The sequence below is a fragment of the Helicoverpa armigera genome, chromosome 20, assembly GCF_030705265.1.
Source record: "Helicoverpa armigera isolate CAAS_96S chromosome 20, ASM3070526v1, whole genome shotgun sequence".
Taxonomy (NCBI): domain Eukaryota; kingdom Metazoa; phylum Arthropoda; class Insecta; order Lepidoptera; family Noctuidae; genus Helicoverpa; species Helicoverpa armigera.
In genome coordinates, this window is record NC_087139.1 from 9,347,140 (window position 1) to 9,363,338 (window position 16,199).

A 16,199-nucleotide genomic window follows, 5' to 3' on the forward strand; every position below is an offset into this window, starting at 1 on the left:
TAAAACGACAATCAAGTTTCAAAAATTGTTTTGAATGGTTATGCCTGAGTATGGTCATTATTTTGAAATAATAGTTTTGCTATTTAGTGCGTACAATGGAGAATTCATTCTTTGAATATCGTAATGAGACGGCTGCTGATAGCAGCGATTCCGGATCGGAATTTATTGACAATAGTTTAGCTGACGAATCCCTTGGTTTGAAGAAGAAGAATCATACTATTTTCGTACCAGAATCTGACGAATCTACAACAGAAGGTAATCTAATTCATTCATTTATTAAATTAGAATGATACAAACTACTAATGATTTAACATTTTCATGAACAAAAATAATCATAACTCGTTTCCTGTAAGTTACATGGGATGTATTTTGGTATATTTACACATTTTGGTATTTTACACTTATTTATCCTGCCTAAAACTATTTCGTTTATTTAGTCGGAGATTGTAATGTTCCTTAGCCCTAGCTCTAGCTAAGTTATGCCTCTTACTTAAGACTTTGACAACAAAACTTAGATAAGCAATAAAAGTAAATAACCCAAATCAATAACTCAAAAATATTTACATTCGAAACTTAGATCTTCATAAAGACAATGTAAAGTCTGTTGTATACATTTTGTAGATGAGAATGAAGCAGAGCAGAGTAAACCACAGAATCTGTCTAGATCAGTGGTTGGGCGCAGCAGTGTTGCAGACAGCCATGTTATATCCAGCAGTGAGGATGGTAAGACTACTTATTTATCGTAATTAATGCTATAAATGCAAAAGTATCTCTGTGTGACTGTTCAGACTTCATGCCAAAACTACTGGACCGATTTTGATGAAATTAGTTACAGAGATAGTCTTAAGTGTGAAAATTTGTAGTTAGTATAGGTTTTTTTCCCAGTAACTGGGTGGGCCAATAGGGATCAGTTAGTCTATTGATAAATTTTAATAAACATTGAAAAGAATGGAAGTTTCTTTCTCTTTCTCTTTAAGATCCACTCCTTGGACCATGCACCTAGCTTAAAAGTTGTATAAAAATATCTTCTTGTAATAAAAACCTTTTACTTTTTTTCATACAGATGCAAGTAATAGAGGCAGCATTAGAAGACAATCAGAGTCTTTTAATAAAGTAGTGTTGAGCTCTTCTGAAGAAGGTATGAAAGAAATTTTTTTCACTGAAAGTTTTCTTAACTTTCAGTTGCATTGGTGTAATCCTTACTCATTTTGTAAATGCAAAAGTAGCTCTTTCTGTCAGGTTTAGCATTAAATCTCATGAAGCAATGTCTAGAGCTTGAGCAAGATATTTTTATTGGGTACTACTGGCTACCCAGTTTTCTTGTGACTAGGGTGGAATCATGAGGAACTTCTAGTATGGAATATTTTTACAGTACCTTGTAACAACTAAATTATAACTTGAATCTTATTTCTCACAGAAGCAGTATCACCGGAAATAGTACCAAAACGCAGACCGATGAGAAAGAAATCGAACGACGGCAATGAATCCATCATTGGACGTAAAACAAAGAAACGTATGGTACTCATTGACTCAGACACTGAAAACTCTATAATCATAGAGCACGATAAGCATAAGAAGTTATTATGTATGAAGGATACGCCGTTGAAGATCGATACGGGAAATAACCAGAATGTTAAGGATTGCAGTATGGTTGATGAACCGGAGGCTGACAAGTCTGTTGGTGAAACGGACAGTGATGATGATGAAGCAAAGACGGATGATAGTGTACGAGAAGACAGTGATGAGAAAGCTAAGTCTGATACTAGTGCACAAGCGGACACTGATGATGAGAAAACGAAGGCAGATAGAACCGGTTCATTAAGATATGATGACACGGATGGCAGTGAGGCTGTGGAAGATGGTGACAATACAGAAGAATATGGAATAGATGAGGATGCAATGGTGATGTCCAGAGCGACGCGTATGAGTATCATGGGTGTGATACCGAAGGATAATGACAGTGATGAGTCGGACTTTATTCAGTCTGATGATGTAAGTACCTAGTAGATTTACTTAATACTGCTCAACTTGTGGCTAAGCTGCAGTAGCACAGAATGATTAATCATAACGTTAAGAAACGCTTATCGCGGTCTGTCGGTTGATGGGTTAACCAATATATCATGACAATATCCCCTGTGTTTCAGAAGGATTAATTTAAAAAATCAGGGGTTATGGTTTCATACAATTTTTCAGTAAAGACCTGACAACATACTTATTATTTTAATTAATTAATTTTTGTACACTTTTCTACTATTCCATAATATATACCATTTATTTCAGAGCCACCGAAACTCCCACCACGGATCAGACCACGGAACAGCCAGTCTCACAGATCTTCCCGAAACCTTCCTCCCTCCCAAAACTCCTGAAAAGACCGTAGAAGACTCAGACTCTTCAAAGATCTCATGTTCACCATTTTCAAGTCCACTACAAGATATTACCAATGAACCGACCATTAGAAAGTCTATAGGAAATAAAGATGAGTGTATCATAATAAATGATACAGAGAAGAATGCGTCTACTAGTCTTAAGAATAAGGTCTTAAATAAGTTGTTGACAAATAAGGTGAAGGAGAATTTTATTCGGTACGATGATGATGTGACAATTATTGATTCGAAGCCGGAGATCATTGCGCTGAGTAGTGATGATGATGATGATTATGTGGTAAGTGATTTTTATAAACTATACTAAAGCTAAAGTTTTTTTGTTTGTACATGTTAATCTCATTTTAGTGTTAGCTTGCCCATTTTTTGAGGAAGGCTGTAGGCTACCTTTTAAAAGGTGCGCGGAGTAGTTCTCACAGAGTCACAGTATGCGAATGGAACCGCGGAAAAATGAAAGTCTACGAAGTATTAAAAGTTCACTAGCGAAGTTTATAGCATAGAAACAATCAATAATTTCGATAATTCTTATATCATATGCAAAATTATTACTTCACAAAACTAAATCGAAGAAACTAACTTTTTAATAGTAAAAAAACATATTTATTTATTATATTTAGTAGGCAGGTACGACGAAAATTAGCACAAGTTTTACTAACTCGTTAGTAATAAAATATCAACATAAGAGGGTAGATGCGCAAAGAATTTAACCCAGTCGTATTTCAACGGTTTTTGTCACGCCAACTCATGCGCCGGTCGTATTGAATTTAATTTATAATTGTTTTGTACGTGAATTATTTATATCGTGTTCTATGTTATTGTGTAAATATTATATTAGGACTTGCAAATTGTTTGCTAATGTGTTATTATCCTACTGCCAAGAAAGATTATATTTTTGTGAAGTGAATACAAAATTACGACATAATGATTAAAAGTCCGAAACTCAAACTCGTAAGTATACGTTTTTAGTCATGTTTATTGGCCAGTAAATGTAAGTTCAGTCGATAATTTCCTGAATAGGAATAATAATAAAGTTGGCTAACAATACGCGAACATTTTTGATAGTACATACATGTTTTAAAATAACTGCTTTTCTTGAGATTGCCAAAAATTTACTATTTCGAATAAAAGATTTGTACTGTTACAACGCGTAACTCGCTAGGGGACCGATAGCGCATACCATAGGGTGCCGGTATCTCGGATTCTACTGAAATAAAAAACTTCTATAGGTTAAACTTGTGTTTATTCTGTTAGGACAAATTGACAAAACCTATCTTTTTTATTTTTAAAAGAAAGTCCGCCTTTAGCACCAGCATTAATGTGAACTGATATAACCTCCACAGTTCTTTGTGCAAATGACCCTCACATAACTATCTTCCAGCCCAAGCAAGAGAAGAAGTCTCCCAACCCCAAACCCTCATCCCGGAAGTCCAAACATGAGGACCCGGAGCCACCATCTAAAACGATCACCAAGTACCTGGCACCACCGAGCTATCCTAACCAACAGGTGGTGTATGTCAAGAAACAGGTTAGAGAGGCAGAGCTGATGAAGTTAGATGCTTTGAAAGAGGATTTGAAGAATATTAGGGTAAGTTGTGACTTTATATTTTATACAGGGTTGTATTAGTTAAATATTTTTTGTTATTTGGTCTTCCATGACAGAAGAAAATATGTTGGTGGAGTTTTTTTACTATTTATGTTCATTATACGAGGGTCAAACTGAAAGTTCTTAGAAAATCAGAAACTGGTTACATTAGCCAGTTATTCGTTTTATTATATGTTTTATTGTAGTGTTAGTACGTCGAACACAGCATTTGAGTCACCTCCGTTAAATCTTTTAATCATTTTACGGCACCAATCCACACTATGGAGTTTTTGAGCCTCAGTCAAATTATGAGGTATCCACCAGGCGCAAAGCTTCCTGACCGCTTAATGTTCGTGGAGGATTTTGTGCACTTGACTCATAACGATGCCTAAGCTTGTCCGAATCTGCTGATAGGTCACTCTTCGATCAGTCTCTATCATACGCCGCACAACACAGATGTTATCTTCAGTCGTCGCCGTAGAAGGCCGTCCCTCAGGTAAATCATCAGTGAGATTAGTGCGACCACGTTTAAACTCATTAAACCAGTTGTAAACAGTCGCACGAGATGGGGCTTCCTCGTGAAAGGCCAATCGTAGTCTATCATAACTTTCTTGTTGACTTAAATGACATCGAAAGTCATAAAAAATCATTGCACGAAAATTTTCTCGTGTTAAATTCATGTTGACGTGACACAGACAATTTTCAATTTGCCACCAAATCGTAAAACAAATGACAAATGAATTAAATATATACTCAATTATATTGGTATATATAGTTCAACTCAGATTTGCGCGCGGCCCTATGTGTGCGTCGGCTTGTAAATATACAACTTTCATTCGTGTGACAGTGACGTCGTCCGATCATGACGTGTTCTTAACGCTTTTTGCTATGGGTACAGTCGTTTACGAAAATGTCTAGTTCTTCACGGAGAAATTATTAAGGAGTCAAGTAAAGCGTTTCAAAAAATGAAACAACATTCAAAGCTTTTTATTATTATTAAATATGGTTTTTCTTTATTTTCTCATACGTCTTTTCAAATTGAAATTGACAGCATCTAAGAAATAAATGAGGTGTAATATCTAAGATGAATTAAATACTCCTTACATATTTTCTAGCTCGGGGTACGCGGACAATAAATAAAAGTGTGGACTAAGAATGTAAAAAGAGGTATAATCTAGTATAATAATGTAAACAAAATGTGTGGGGAATTTTAAAAAATTAAATTGCTTCGCATAATGTCGACCAAAATAAGACGGAAATAATGAAACTCATAAATGAACGTTTAAGTCAAATTGATGAAGGGATGTGGGGTAATACTTGTCGACATGTACTTACAAAAGAAAAAAGAAGAATACTATACACATTTTGACATGGAGTCAGAATTTATAATTCACCTTAAAGAGTAGGGAATCCGAAAATTAATCATTTGAATTTTCAAGTAGCGATTCATAATCATTATAAATAAATAAACATTAAATTACGCAATAACTGTTTTTCTTTAAACACCCGTATACAACCCCTAAATAACTGTATTGTACCCGACTGTACCTCTTGTCACGTACACAAAGTCACTGTATATGTACAAGGGTTACCCACACATAAGGCCGCGCGCACGACTGAATTGAACTTACTATAAAGAGTTATATTTTCGAATTTTAGAATTATTTTTTTATTATATTGTTTATAAGTGGCCAGTTCTAAAAACTTTCAGTGTGACCCTCGTAGTTAATGTAATGATTTGTAGGTAAATGTAAGTTTTGTGCCTGACATACGTGCAGCTGTTGATAAAAAAGCTACTTAAAAACGGCTGAGCCGATTTCGATAAAACATTTCTAAGAGCCAGTCACAATTTTATTCATCTCATTCTGTGGACTCGCATCTTAAAAACTATATTTTTTCCAGTACCTCTTAGAAGAGATGGACATGAAGTCCTTGCCGGACGGCGGCAGTAAGCTGATAGACAGACTGTCGCAGCTGGAGGAGCAGGTGCGGCGCCAGGGAGACAAGGTCGCCAGCATGGTGGTGGAACCAGGTAACTGCTTCTTACTGGAAATATCCAGTATCTCCTGAAGAGATGGACATGAAGTCCTTGCCGGACGGCGGCAGTAAGCTGATAGACAGACTGTCGCAGCTGGAGGAGCAGGTGCGGCGCCAGGGAGACAAGGTCGCCAGCATGGTGGTGGAACCAGGTAACTGCCTCTTACTGGAAATATCCAGTATCTCCTGAAGAGATGGACATGAAGTCCTTGCCGGACGGCGGCAGTAAGCTGATAGACAGACTGTCGCAGCTGGAGGAGCAGGTGCGGCGCCAGGGAGACAAGGTCGCCAGCATGGTGGTGGAACCAGGTAACTGCCTCTTACTGGAAATATCCAGTATCTCCTGAAGAGATGGACATGAAGTCCTTGCCGGACGCCTGGTGAGACCGCAATGGTTGAGGTCTTCGCCTCGTTTTTTTGTATATTTTTTGCACTACAGTATCTGGTACTACATTAACCACCAGTTAACTTTGCATTCCTAAAGTAAGACATTTGACTCCTTGTGCATTTATACGTACACCTCTTGTCGAGGAGCTTTGCTTGTCGGAAGTTGGAAAATAGTAAAAAAATGTGATAACAAAATACTACTTACTAAGCATGCGTGAGGCGTTAAATGGCTCAAATATAAAAATTGTAGTAAAGAATCCAGCTTCTATAGAAAAACACTGTCATGTTATTTATTGCTAACTTTTTATTAATTTTCTCAGAAAATCCCACGGCAGCAGATATCGCTAGAGACGGGTTCAATGGCAAGGAGAAGGGCCCCAGCTGGGAAGAGCTGCAGAAGGCCAGCAATGCTGTACAGCCTCGGATGTTTGGCAAGCAGGGTGAGTAATATAGTAATAGTTATTTTTACGCAAATAACTCAAATGTGTAGGTTTTGCTGCTTACATCTGTCTAAAACAAAATCGACTTTTAATCTTTCATTTGCACACAAAAATTTGTATTTATCATCTTCTTGCCTTTACCCCACCAAATACTCCAATCCAAAACTATATGCTGCCATCTTACAAGCAACAAGATTCTAGCCAAACTTACACATTATCAAAATAAATATAATAGTACCTATTTAATTATGTAATAGTAAAAGAAATTAACTAATGCATTAATCATTTATGTAACTGTTATTAGAAAAAAAGTGATGTTTGAAGTTCAAAAATAATTTTCCCGTACCGGGAATCGAACCCGAGCCTCCTGGGTGAAAGCCAGGTATCCTAGCCACTAGACCATACGGGAGATGTTTAGAATGTCGATTTTTGGTTGCGGTATCCGAAATCACGCGATGGATGTGACGATAAAACAAATATTGGCTAGATTTTTATTTTCATTTCAAACGTTTTTACATATTGTATGTACAGTTGTAACTTCTCTCTCAATTTCTTGAATAGGTTTAGCCGAATACAACTAGGTTTAACCGGCCATGTATCATGTGACCTGTAAATCCTGATAATCCAAGTACTTTTTTAGAAATTAATTTTGTTTGGCTATATGAAATGTGAAGACTATTATATGGAGCTCTTTCCCTAGAATAAATTCTATCATCTCCCGAAAATTATTTTTATTTTATTTATTCTCCGTTAGCAATGGCCACTCACATGGCGGAACGCAACCTAATCCTGGACCGTCTCCGAGACCTGTACGAGTCCATGGGATCCCGTCCAGCCGAGAGCCAGGAGGCAAAACCCCCCAGGGCCATGAGGTCCAAGCTGATGCCGCACCAGCTGCACGCGCTCGCCTGGCTGCGCTGGCGGGAGACGCAGAGACCTCGCGCCGGTATACTGGGTATGTAGTACCCGTGTGAGGAGTTGCAGCCACCAGCCCCAGGGCCATGAGGTCCAAGCTGATGCCGCACCAGCCTCAAACAGCATCTACAAAGCCTTACAGTATTTTTCAATCTTCATCTCACCTCATAATTCTGTCCAATTTATTTCAGGAACAGTAAATAGCTACGTTACTTTCAGACGTCATTAAAAATGTTGACTTCATCATGTCTATACTACTTTACTACTGTACTATAAATGGAAGTGTTTTTTTTTTGTTTGAAACAGCTAATCACGAAATTACTGATTTAAAAAAAAATCAGTGTAAGAAAGTCCGTTTATCGAGAAACCCAATTGATTCTTCGGATGTGAGAAGTAGCTTTCTCGGAACACGCATAAAACTGCTGTTGAAAGCTAGTTTATCAATACAACACCATATTATCCACTTACATAATCTGTACCTACTCCTCTGCAGCGGATGACATGGGTCTGGGCAAGACGATCACCATGATAGCTCTGATCGTGAGCGACAAGGAAGACAAGATCGATGACGATGAAGACGACGACGATGAACGGCCGAAGAAACGTGAGTTTTACTTACTTATTTAGTTGTGTTGTTTTTTACATGTTTCATATTATTTTTTCATTAAATATTTTGTGGTCCGCAAAATATGTTATTAAAAAATTATTATAATATGTGTTTGGCTGAGCGGTCCAAAGTCGCCGATTTATAGGAGTTGCACTCGTTTCTTGTCTTTCTTTGTTCTGACCACTGCCTGAAGTTAGTTGATTGAGCCGAAGAACATATCCGATATGGTTGAAAAGTACAAATCTGTATAAGAGTATATAGAATATTTAGGGGAGTAGGGAACAAAATTAGTCATTTATTCAGTACATAGGGAGTCTGTATAAGGGAGTACAAAGGGGTAGCATAAAGGGGTGTAGATAAGGTAGGGTAGTGCAGTAAATCGTTGACAGTAATTTTCTTGCCGTAACTCGGACCACTGCCTTGATGTTTCACGGATACTCAGCACATTTTGACTATTGCCCGGTTGCTAGTTACTAACTTCAGAGAAGTAAAGTCATATAACGACAACCATACTTATTGCCTACCCAAAACCTCCCACATAGCTACTCAAAAATACCCCCTCTTCTGCCCAGTAACCCGCGGCGGCACCCTAGTCGTCTGCCCAGCATCCCTCATGCAGCAATGGGCCGCGGAAGTAACGAAGCACTGCACCTCTCATGCACTGTCGGTGTGCCTGCACCACGGCGCCGCGCGGGCGCAGCTGCCGCACCGACTCGCCACGTACGACCTCGTGGTCACTACCTACCATATCATGCAGAGGGACCATGAGAAGGTAAAGACTGTTTAGAAAATAAAACATGTAAATGACTGAAAAGAAAAACATGTAAATGATTGAAAATAAAATGTAAAATAAGTTTTTTTTTTAACTTCTGTCCATTAGGTAGTAAATAATTTAATTAATACTAATGTAATGTCTTTCTATCAACTCTTAACTACTTTTATATAACATATTACTAGTTGTTTACCCGCGGTTTCATTCTTGTCTCGTTTGGGGAACTACTATCCGGACTATTTATTTGGGTTCGAGCAGTAGTAGTTCCCCAAATATAACCTATGTGAATCGGGGATAGTGTAGCTTTCCAATGGTGAAAGAATTGTTCAAATCTTTTCAGTAGTTCCAGAGCCTATTCCTTTCAAACAAACAAACATTAATGTGGATAATTCCTCTACTAAACAAATAAATTATTTATGTGTTATTTCTCACAGAACGGAGTCTTAATGCGCATAGCCTGGCGCCGAGTAATCCTGGACGAAGCCCACGTGGTCCGCAACCACAAGTCTGCAACTTGTAACGCGGTGACGTCCCTCCACGCGAGCCGGCGCTGGTGCCTCACTGGCACACCGGTACAGAACAAGGACTTGGACCTGTTTGCGCTGCTCAAGTTCCTCAGATGTTCCCCCTTTGATGATCTTACTGTAAGCTTCTGTAACCATATTGTAAATTCTCTGGACATTTTATAAAACGGTCTTATTTTATGTTATGATCAGATGATAGACGTAAATGTTACACAATTTTCTCATCCATATTTAGCCTTTGTAGAAATACAATATTTAATGGAAATAAAGATTTTATATACCGGAGCCACTCGCTACAGTCGCTACCATAATATGGTAGCGATAACTATACATATTATGGCTCCGGTATATACATAATATGTATAGTTATCGAAGTATCTAACATTCCTGTACACTCAGCTCGATGCACAGAATGTGATGTGTTGTTTACCTTGATGGAGATATCAAACCATGGAGTTTTTAAGCCAAAACTAATTAAGTTATTACCCTAAAAAAAAACTAAATTGATTTTTCTTCACCCACAGATGTGGAAGAAATGGATCGACAACAAATCCCTAGGCGGTCAAGAGCGTCTGAACACTATAATGCAGTGCTTACTACTACGGCGCACTAAAGTGCAGTTGCAACAGAAAGGACAGCTCGCCTGCCTGCCGAAGCGGGCTGCTCATCTCAAGCAGGTCACGTTGACGTCAGCTGAGATGAACGTCTATCAGAAGGTCAGCATCTAATGACATAATATACTTACTAGAGTTAGGAAGAATATAAGTGAAGATATAGGGAAAATATAAGGAATATATAAGGAAAGTACATAAGAGTCAGGTACGTAGGAGGAGTACACAGGGGAAGTTTGACTGTCTTGTTGGTGTAGCTGTCGCATAGCGCGGTTGCTGTGCACAACATCTCAGGTCCAGGTCCGATTACCAGATTGGGCCAAAATCTCTTTGTAGGTTTTAGATTTTTTTATCAAGTAACCCGTAGGCTGGAAGTTAGTGATTGATACACCCGTGCATCGGAGAGCACGTAAATGTCGGTGTCCTGCCTGTCTGATCAGAAATCTAGTCAGTAACCCAGAAGTATTTTTATGTCCAGATTACTGGATTAAAGAGGTCCATGTCCATAACAATACTGGTTAGCAGCATCATCTGGTGATTGCCGACGCCAATATATTTACGAATGGGCCCAATAGATGACTTAGGTGATCTTCACTTACGTATTTTATTATTATATTTAATTACCAGGTGCTGGTATTCTCCAAGACGCTGTTCGCTCAGTTTCTCCACCAGCGCGCGGAGAAGAATGCCGACGCGGAAGGCTTCTCCACCGCCGGGAAAGACAGCGCCTACGCCAAGATGCATAAGAAAATGATCGCTTTACAAGGTACGAGCTAAACATAAACCTGTTGTTATTTTTATAACATAACCCATGTTTATAAAGTCACAAATTATTAGGATTTGGTGATGTATAGGCTCAAGGCTGACCCTAATTATTAATTACTACTTACTGTTATTTAACTCAATGTTCCACTAAATAACGGCTTGTTTCATGCAAGTCTGGTAACACCTTTAACAAAAAATAACACGTGTATAATACAACCAAAGCTATACTATTCTGACATAATGTCAGTTTACTGTCGCAAATTACAATCATATAGATCTATATAATCATAATTATATAATGTATGAAGAGTTTGCTTACTTGCAAAAAATTATCATTTTATTCATTTATATAATTCAGGAGCAAAACCAGTAAAGTCCCACGAGATCTTGGTGCTGCTGCTGCGACTGCGGCAAGTGTGCTGCCACTGCGGCCTCATCGCCGCCATGCTGGACGAGGACAGCGCCGACATGCCCGAGGACCCTGCCGGACAGGACCTGCTGGCAGACCTCAACAAGCTGTCGCTGGAAGACTCCAAGAGGAAGGTCAGTGGTTGTACCCCATATATACTCTCTTATGTACCCCCTCTACGTCTCCTTTATCTACTTATCCTATGTAGTCGAGTACATAGGTCGACAAGGGGTAAATGAGGGTTTACTCCCCAATGTATTCTTTTATGTACTTTCTCTGTGTAACCCCCTATTTATTCCCTTAATGTACTCCCTTATGCAATCCCTCCATTTACTACCTTATGTACTTCCTAATGGACCACCCCTACGTACTTCCTTATTTACTTACCTACATTATAATCCCTTATTTACTTCCCCTATATACTTCCATGTGATATACTAAAGGTGGATCTTAAATGTCATTGGCTGATAGAACATTTACATACTACAGTACCTAAGGCTCACCCGCTTTTGTCAAACAAACATCTTATACCATTACCACAAAATGTAACTCTCCGTGTCACAGGGCAAAAATGGCGAAGATCTGGAAGATGATGAAGAGGAGCCAGGTCCTCAAGAAGGTACGACAGCAGCCGAGGCTATCCGCTCAGTGCTGTCGCCCAACAACCCTGTCTTCGAGCTGTCCCGACCTTCCTCCAAGATATCTGCCGTCATGGAGTGTCTGAATAAGGAGGTTTTTGCTAATAAAGGTATATCAAAATCAAAAATCAAAATCTTTTTATTTCACATAGGCCTTTATATATTTTATTAAATTATAAGATTTATATTGAGAAATGTTTGTCCAAAAGGGACGGGTTTGATTGGCTGTGGCCGCCATGCTAACAATAAAGCCACCTTACTGATACTGTCGTAGAGGATAATGAAATCATGACAGAACGATTCAGTGTGTCTCTTTAGTTTGAATTTTTTATAGTTTTGGTATGGTTTTTTAGTGTAATAATTTTCAAAATAGCCTAATTTTTATTTAGTTTTCATTCATTTAACGCAGCGATGATAGAACGATGCGAGCGTCGTAAAATAAAACTATCAATTGCTTAACACCTAACTTTAATATTTTCCAATACACGAAGTATTTGTCTCTGTAACAGCATATTTTTTTCAGGTGACAAAGCAGTAATAGTATCCCAATGGACATCAGTGCTACGCCTGGTGGAAGGGCAGCTCCGTGCAGCTCGCGTGAAGTGCGTGACGCTAGACGGCAACGTGCCCGTCGCCTCGCGGCCGCCGCTACTCGCCAAGCTTAACGATCCCAATAGCGATGTTAAGGTAATATCATCATCATCAGCTTTTTTTGTTGTCTCACTGCAGGGAACAGGCCTTTTATCATTCAAGTAAGAAATTATTGTTAATCACCACGTCTGCTCAAGGAGGATTGGCGATTTCAGACACACATTTTGATCTCGACATTTGACTTGTCTTCACTAGAACATGTTGTCGGATTCAAGACGCTATGCATACAGGGCAGTATACTGGGCTGTATTTCCGGAGGCATAGTGAAAAAGTTGCTGAAAGCATCACGATTTCCAAAACGACTACATGAACATATTAAATTGTATTACAGTTCAAAAGTAGCTAAGTATATATTATAACAAGAAGTTTTAGAATTCGAATGTCTGGCGTATATGTTGTCAATTTTTTTACCGACTTCCCAAAAAGGAGGAGGTTCTCATTCGGCCGGTATGTTTTGTATTCTTGATGTGCTAACCAACTTTTGGGGTTCCGCAGGTGATGCTCCTCTCCCTCTGCGCTGGTGGCGTGGGCCTGAACTTATGTGGCGCGAACCACCTCCTCCTGCTCGACCCTCACTGGAACCCTCAGCTTGAGGAGCAGGCGCAGGACAGGATATATCGCGTCGGACAGACTAAGGATGTCAATATATACCGGTAAGTTGAACTTTTGGTTACGCTGAAGTATGTGAATGAATTTTTGCGCGGTGCGCGGATCCACGCAGACACAATTTATTTTCTATTGATCTCTAATTAGATTTAATTACGTAGTCGCTTCTTGTAAAGCACTGGTACTCAGCTGAATCCGGTTAGACTGGAAGCCGACCCCAACATGATTGGGAAAAGGCTCGGAGGATGATCTCTAATTAGCAGCATTCAAGCAGTTAGCCTATCTTATATCTGGCCAGTATCCAGATGTCGATAATAATCTATTCTAATATCATAAATCTGAAGACTTTGTTTGTTTGCTTGAACCCGCTTATCTCAGCTACTTACAAGTTTGACTGCTATGTGTCTGCCTGTCTGTAGCACTGCAGATCTTAAACAAATGAATTGATTAGGATGCGGTATTTTTTTCGGATAAAAAGTGCTCCAGTTCAAAATTACATGAAACCGTATGCCAGGTCTCAAAACTGTAAAAACTTTGATTGCATTTCAAGTGTCCTGTAACAATATGATACCTACCGTGATGTGATGAACGTAAGTAAAATGTTTAAGCATATAGCATTTATGTACTCTTTGGCACGCTCTACTGTGAAAACGATTCAACTGAATTAACAAATGAGATTCATTTTTCTTGTAAGAGTCACATAAGGAATGTCGGTCGGTATACGTAATTTCACAAGAAAAATGAGCAATCAAAACATTTTGTATGTTTCACGATTTTTAAATACAATAATGTTAAAGTTACGGTTGCAGAATAAATTATGAATAATTAAAATCGGGAAAAAAATATACACAATGGAATTGGGCACCTCCTTTTTGGAAATCGGTTAAAATAGATAACAAAAGCACAACATAATTAATGTTCTGATGTGTCAATGTCGTAAAAAAACACTATACTTTTATTGTATTATGCCGTATTTAAATTTTTTATTAAATAAAATAAAATACACAATATCTTAACCAAGAAACAGAGCTTTTTGTCCTCAAAAAATGTGGCACATGCACATAGCATCTCAATGAATCTCAGCGCGTTTGAAAGTCATTGTTGTAATTGGTTGCGTTTCGTGCCAACTCCTCGCATTAGCCGCATACCACATACTTGTACCACCGAGAAAGGTGACGTCGTCATGTAATTTGGGGCAATTATGTTATGGAGAAATTCAAAGTATTTATTTTAATAGAACACATTCTCTAGAAACTTTTTAGTAGGCGGTTAAAAAATCAATCTTCTAATATTTTTAAACAGCCCGAGGTTTCTGCGGTTTCAACTACCCAAGCCCCCCGAGATCTACTTTGTGCTCCCGTATCTAAAGTAGCGTCCCTCGATGTGTGGAAGTGGACAATCTAACACTGAAAAATTCTTTCGAGCTTGCCATTCATTGGAACAAAAAGACAAACAAATAATGTTGAACTTTTTATTACTAGTCTAGGTACAAAAATAACATGATCAGTCTTATCTTTCTGCCTATTGCTGCTACTCTTTCATCGTTAGTTGGTTTAAGCCTCTTCGCTACGTCAAGGGTTAAGAAGCTTTTATGAAGCAGAATGAATTTGAATACGCAGCGACGACAAAAAGTTTTAACCCACACTTAAGACATGCAAGATATAATAATTCCTCTTTCTTCTCCACAGGTTTATGTGCGTGGACACAGTAGAACAGTCCATCAGAAAGCTTCAGCAAGCTAAACTGGAGTTAGCAGAGAACGTGCTCACCGGCGCTAAGAACTCCGATAAATCCAAACTTTCTATTGAAGATCTCAAAATACTGTTTAATATGGGCCAATAGACCCCAAATACTCAAAGATTTGTTAACTTTAGGTGGCCCAATAGACCTCGAAATACTGATATTATTTAACTTTGAGTTTTACGATAAGTTGCGTCATTTAACTATAACGATAGCCGAATCTTGTTTGTCAAACCGTATTTGTTAGAGCTAATATTTCATACAAATTAGCAACTAAAAGCTACTACAGCAAAATTGTTGGGTAAAGCAGAGTCCCTTTCGGCAAGATATCACTAATAATAAATAAATAAAAATAGATATCACTAATAAATATTAGTAAGTACATTCGTTATGACAATAAAAATATTTAAACTTTAAGAAAAAAAAAACATTTTATTTATCAAGTCGCCGATTTGTCCAGTAAAGCAAGTACACAGCTGGTTATGGTTTGGTTATCATTATAGTTAAAAGGTGCAACTGGGCCTTTACGTAAGCGTGAAAAGAGGCGTTTCAGTGTTCGGCCCCCATATGTTTTACCTTTGGAATTAAGGGCCTTATGTTTTTAATTTAATGTAAGTAGGATCCTGAATGTCCTCAATAACTCCAGGAGTTCCTTTAAACGATTAGTACCTTTAGAATTGTTTAAGAATCGTGCCATTATAATTGTACACGTTAAATATAAGTTAACTCTTCAACCAAAACAAACTTTAATATTTTTTCAGGAAGTAATTCTAGTTAAATAATTAACTGTGATTTAAATAACTTCACAATAAACAATAGTTCTAGTTATGACTTAGGTTTTAGGACATTCGTTATTTTATATTTCAATGGACATTCAAACAGACGTAAAGGCCTCTATTATTAAATTTTTATTCCTTAGTTTTCAAAAGACACCATATTTCTTTTCCACTGACATGCATTTATCGATACATTTAATTATGATTTTAATACTGTACAATATAGATTTAACTAAGTAGATGTAAAGGATTATTTTTGATAGTGATTATTTTAATAATTGTTATACAATAAATAATTATGTAATCTTATTTTACTTTTTACTTAACTTTCAAACTAACTCTAGAAAAAGCTATA

General features: G+C 37.9%; 2 protein-coding genes and 1 non-coding gene across 3 annotated transcripts in view; 2 read left to right on the forward strand and 1 right to left on the reverse strand.

The window, feature by feature from the left end:
• The window catches only part of LOC110381946 (alanine--tRNA ligase, mitochondrial), a 317,119-nt gene that overhangs the window by 15,441 nt on the left and 285,479 nt on the right, over window positions 1–16,199 (forward strand). The gene's annotated exons all lie outside the window — the stretch shown is intronic.
• LOC110381935 (transcription termination factor 2) lies at window positions 7–16,153 on the forward strand. The gene is made up of 19 exons (XM_064039928.1): window positions 7–255; window positions 622–723; window positions 1,064–1,138; window positions 1,418–1,992; window positions 2,281–2,664; window positions 3,763–3,969; window positions 5,869–5,998; window positions 6,711–6,830; window positions 7,585–7,785; window positions 8,239–8,349; window positions 8,925–9,124; window positions 9,559–9,768; window positions 10,173–10,364; window positions 10,887–11,025; window positions 11,383–11,567; window positions 11,998–12,181; window positions 12,595–12,758; window positions 13,218–13,375; window positions 15,017–16,153. The coding sequence occupies exons 1-19, from the start codon at window positions 96–98 to the stop codon at window positions 15,168–15,170; spliced, it is 3,651 nt and encodes a 1,216-aa protein (XP_063895998.1). The 5' UTR covers window positions 7–95; the 3' UTR covers window positions 15,171–16,153.
• Trnae-uuc (transfer RNA glutamic acid (anticodon UUC)) lies at window positions 7,168–7,239 on the reverse strand. Its single transcript has one exon. It is a non-coding gene; the product is annotated as a tRNA-Glu (tRNA).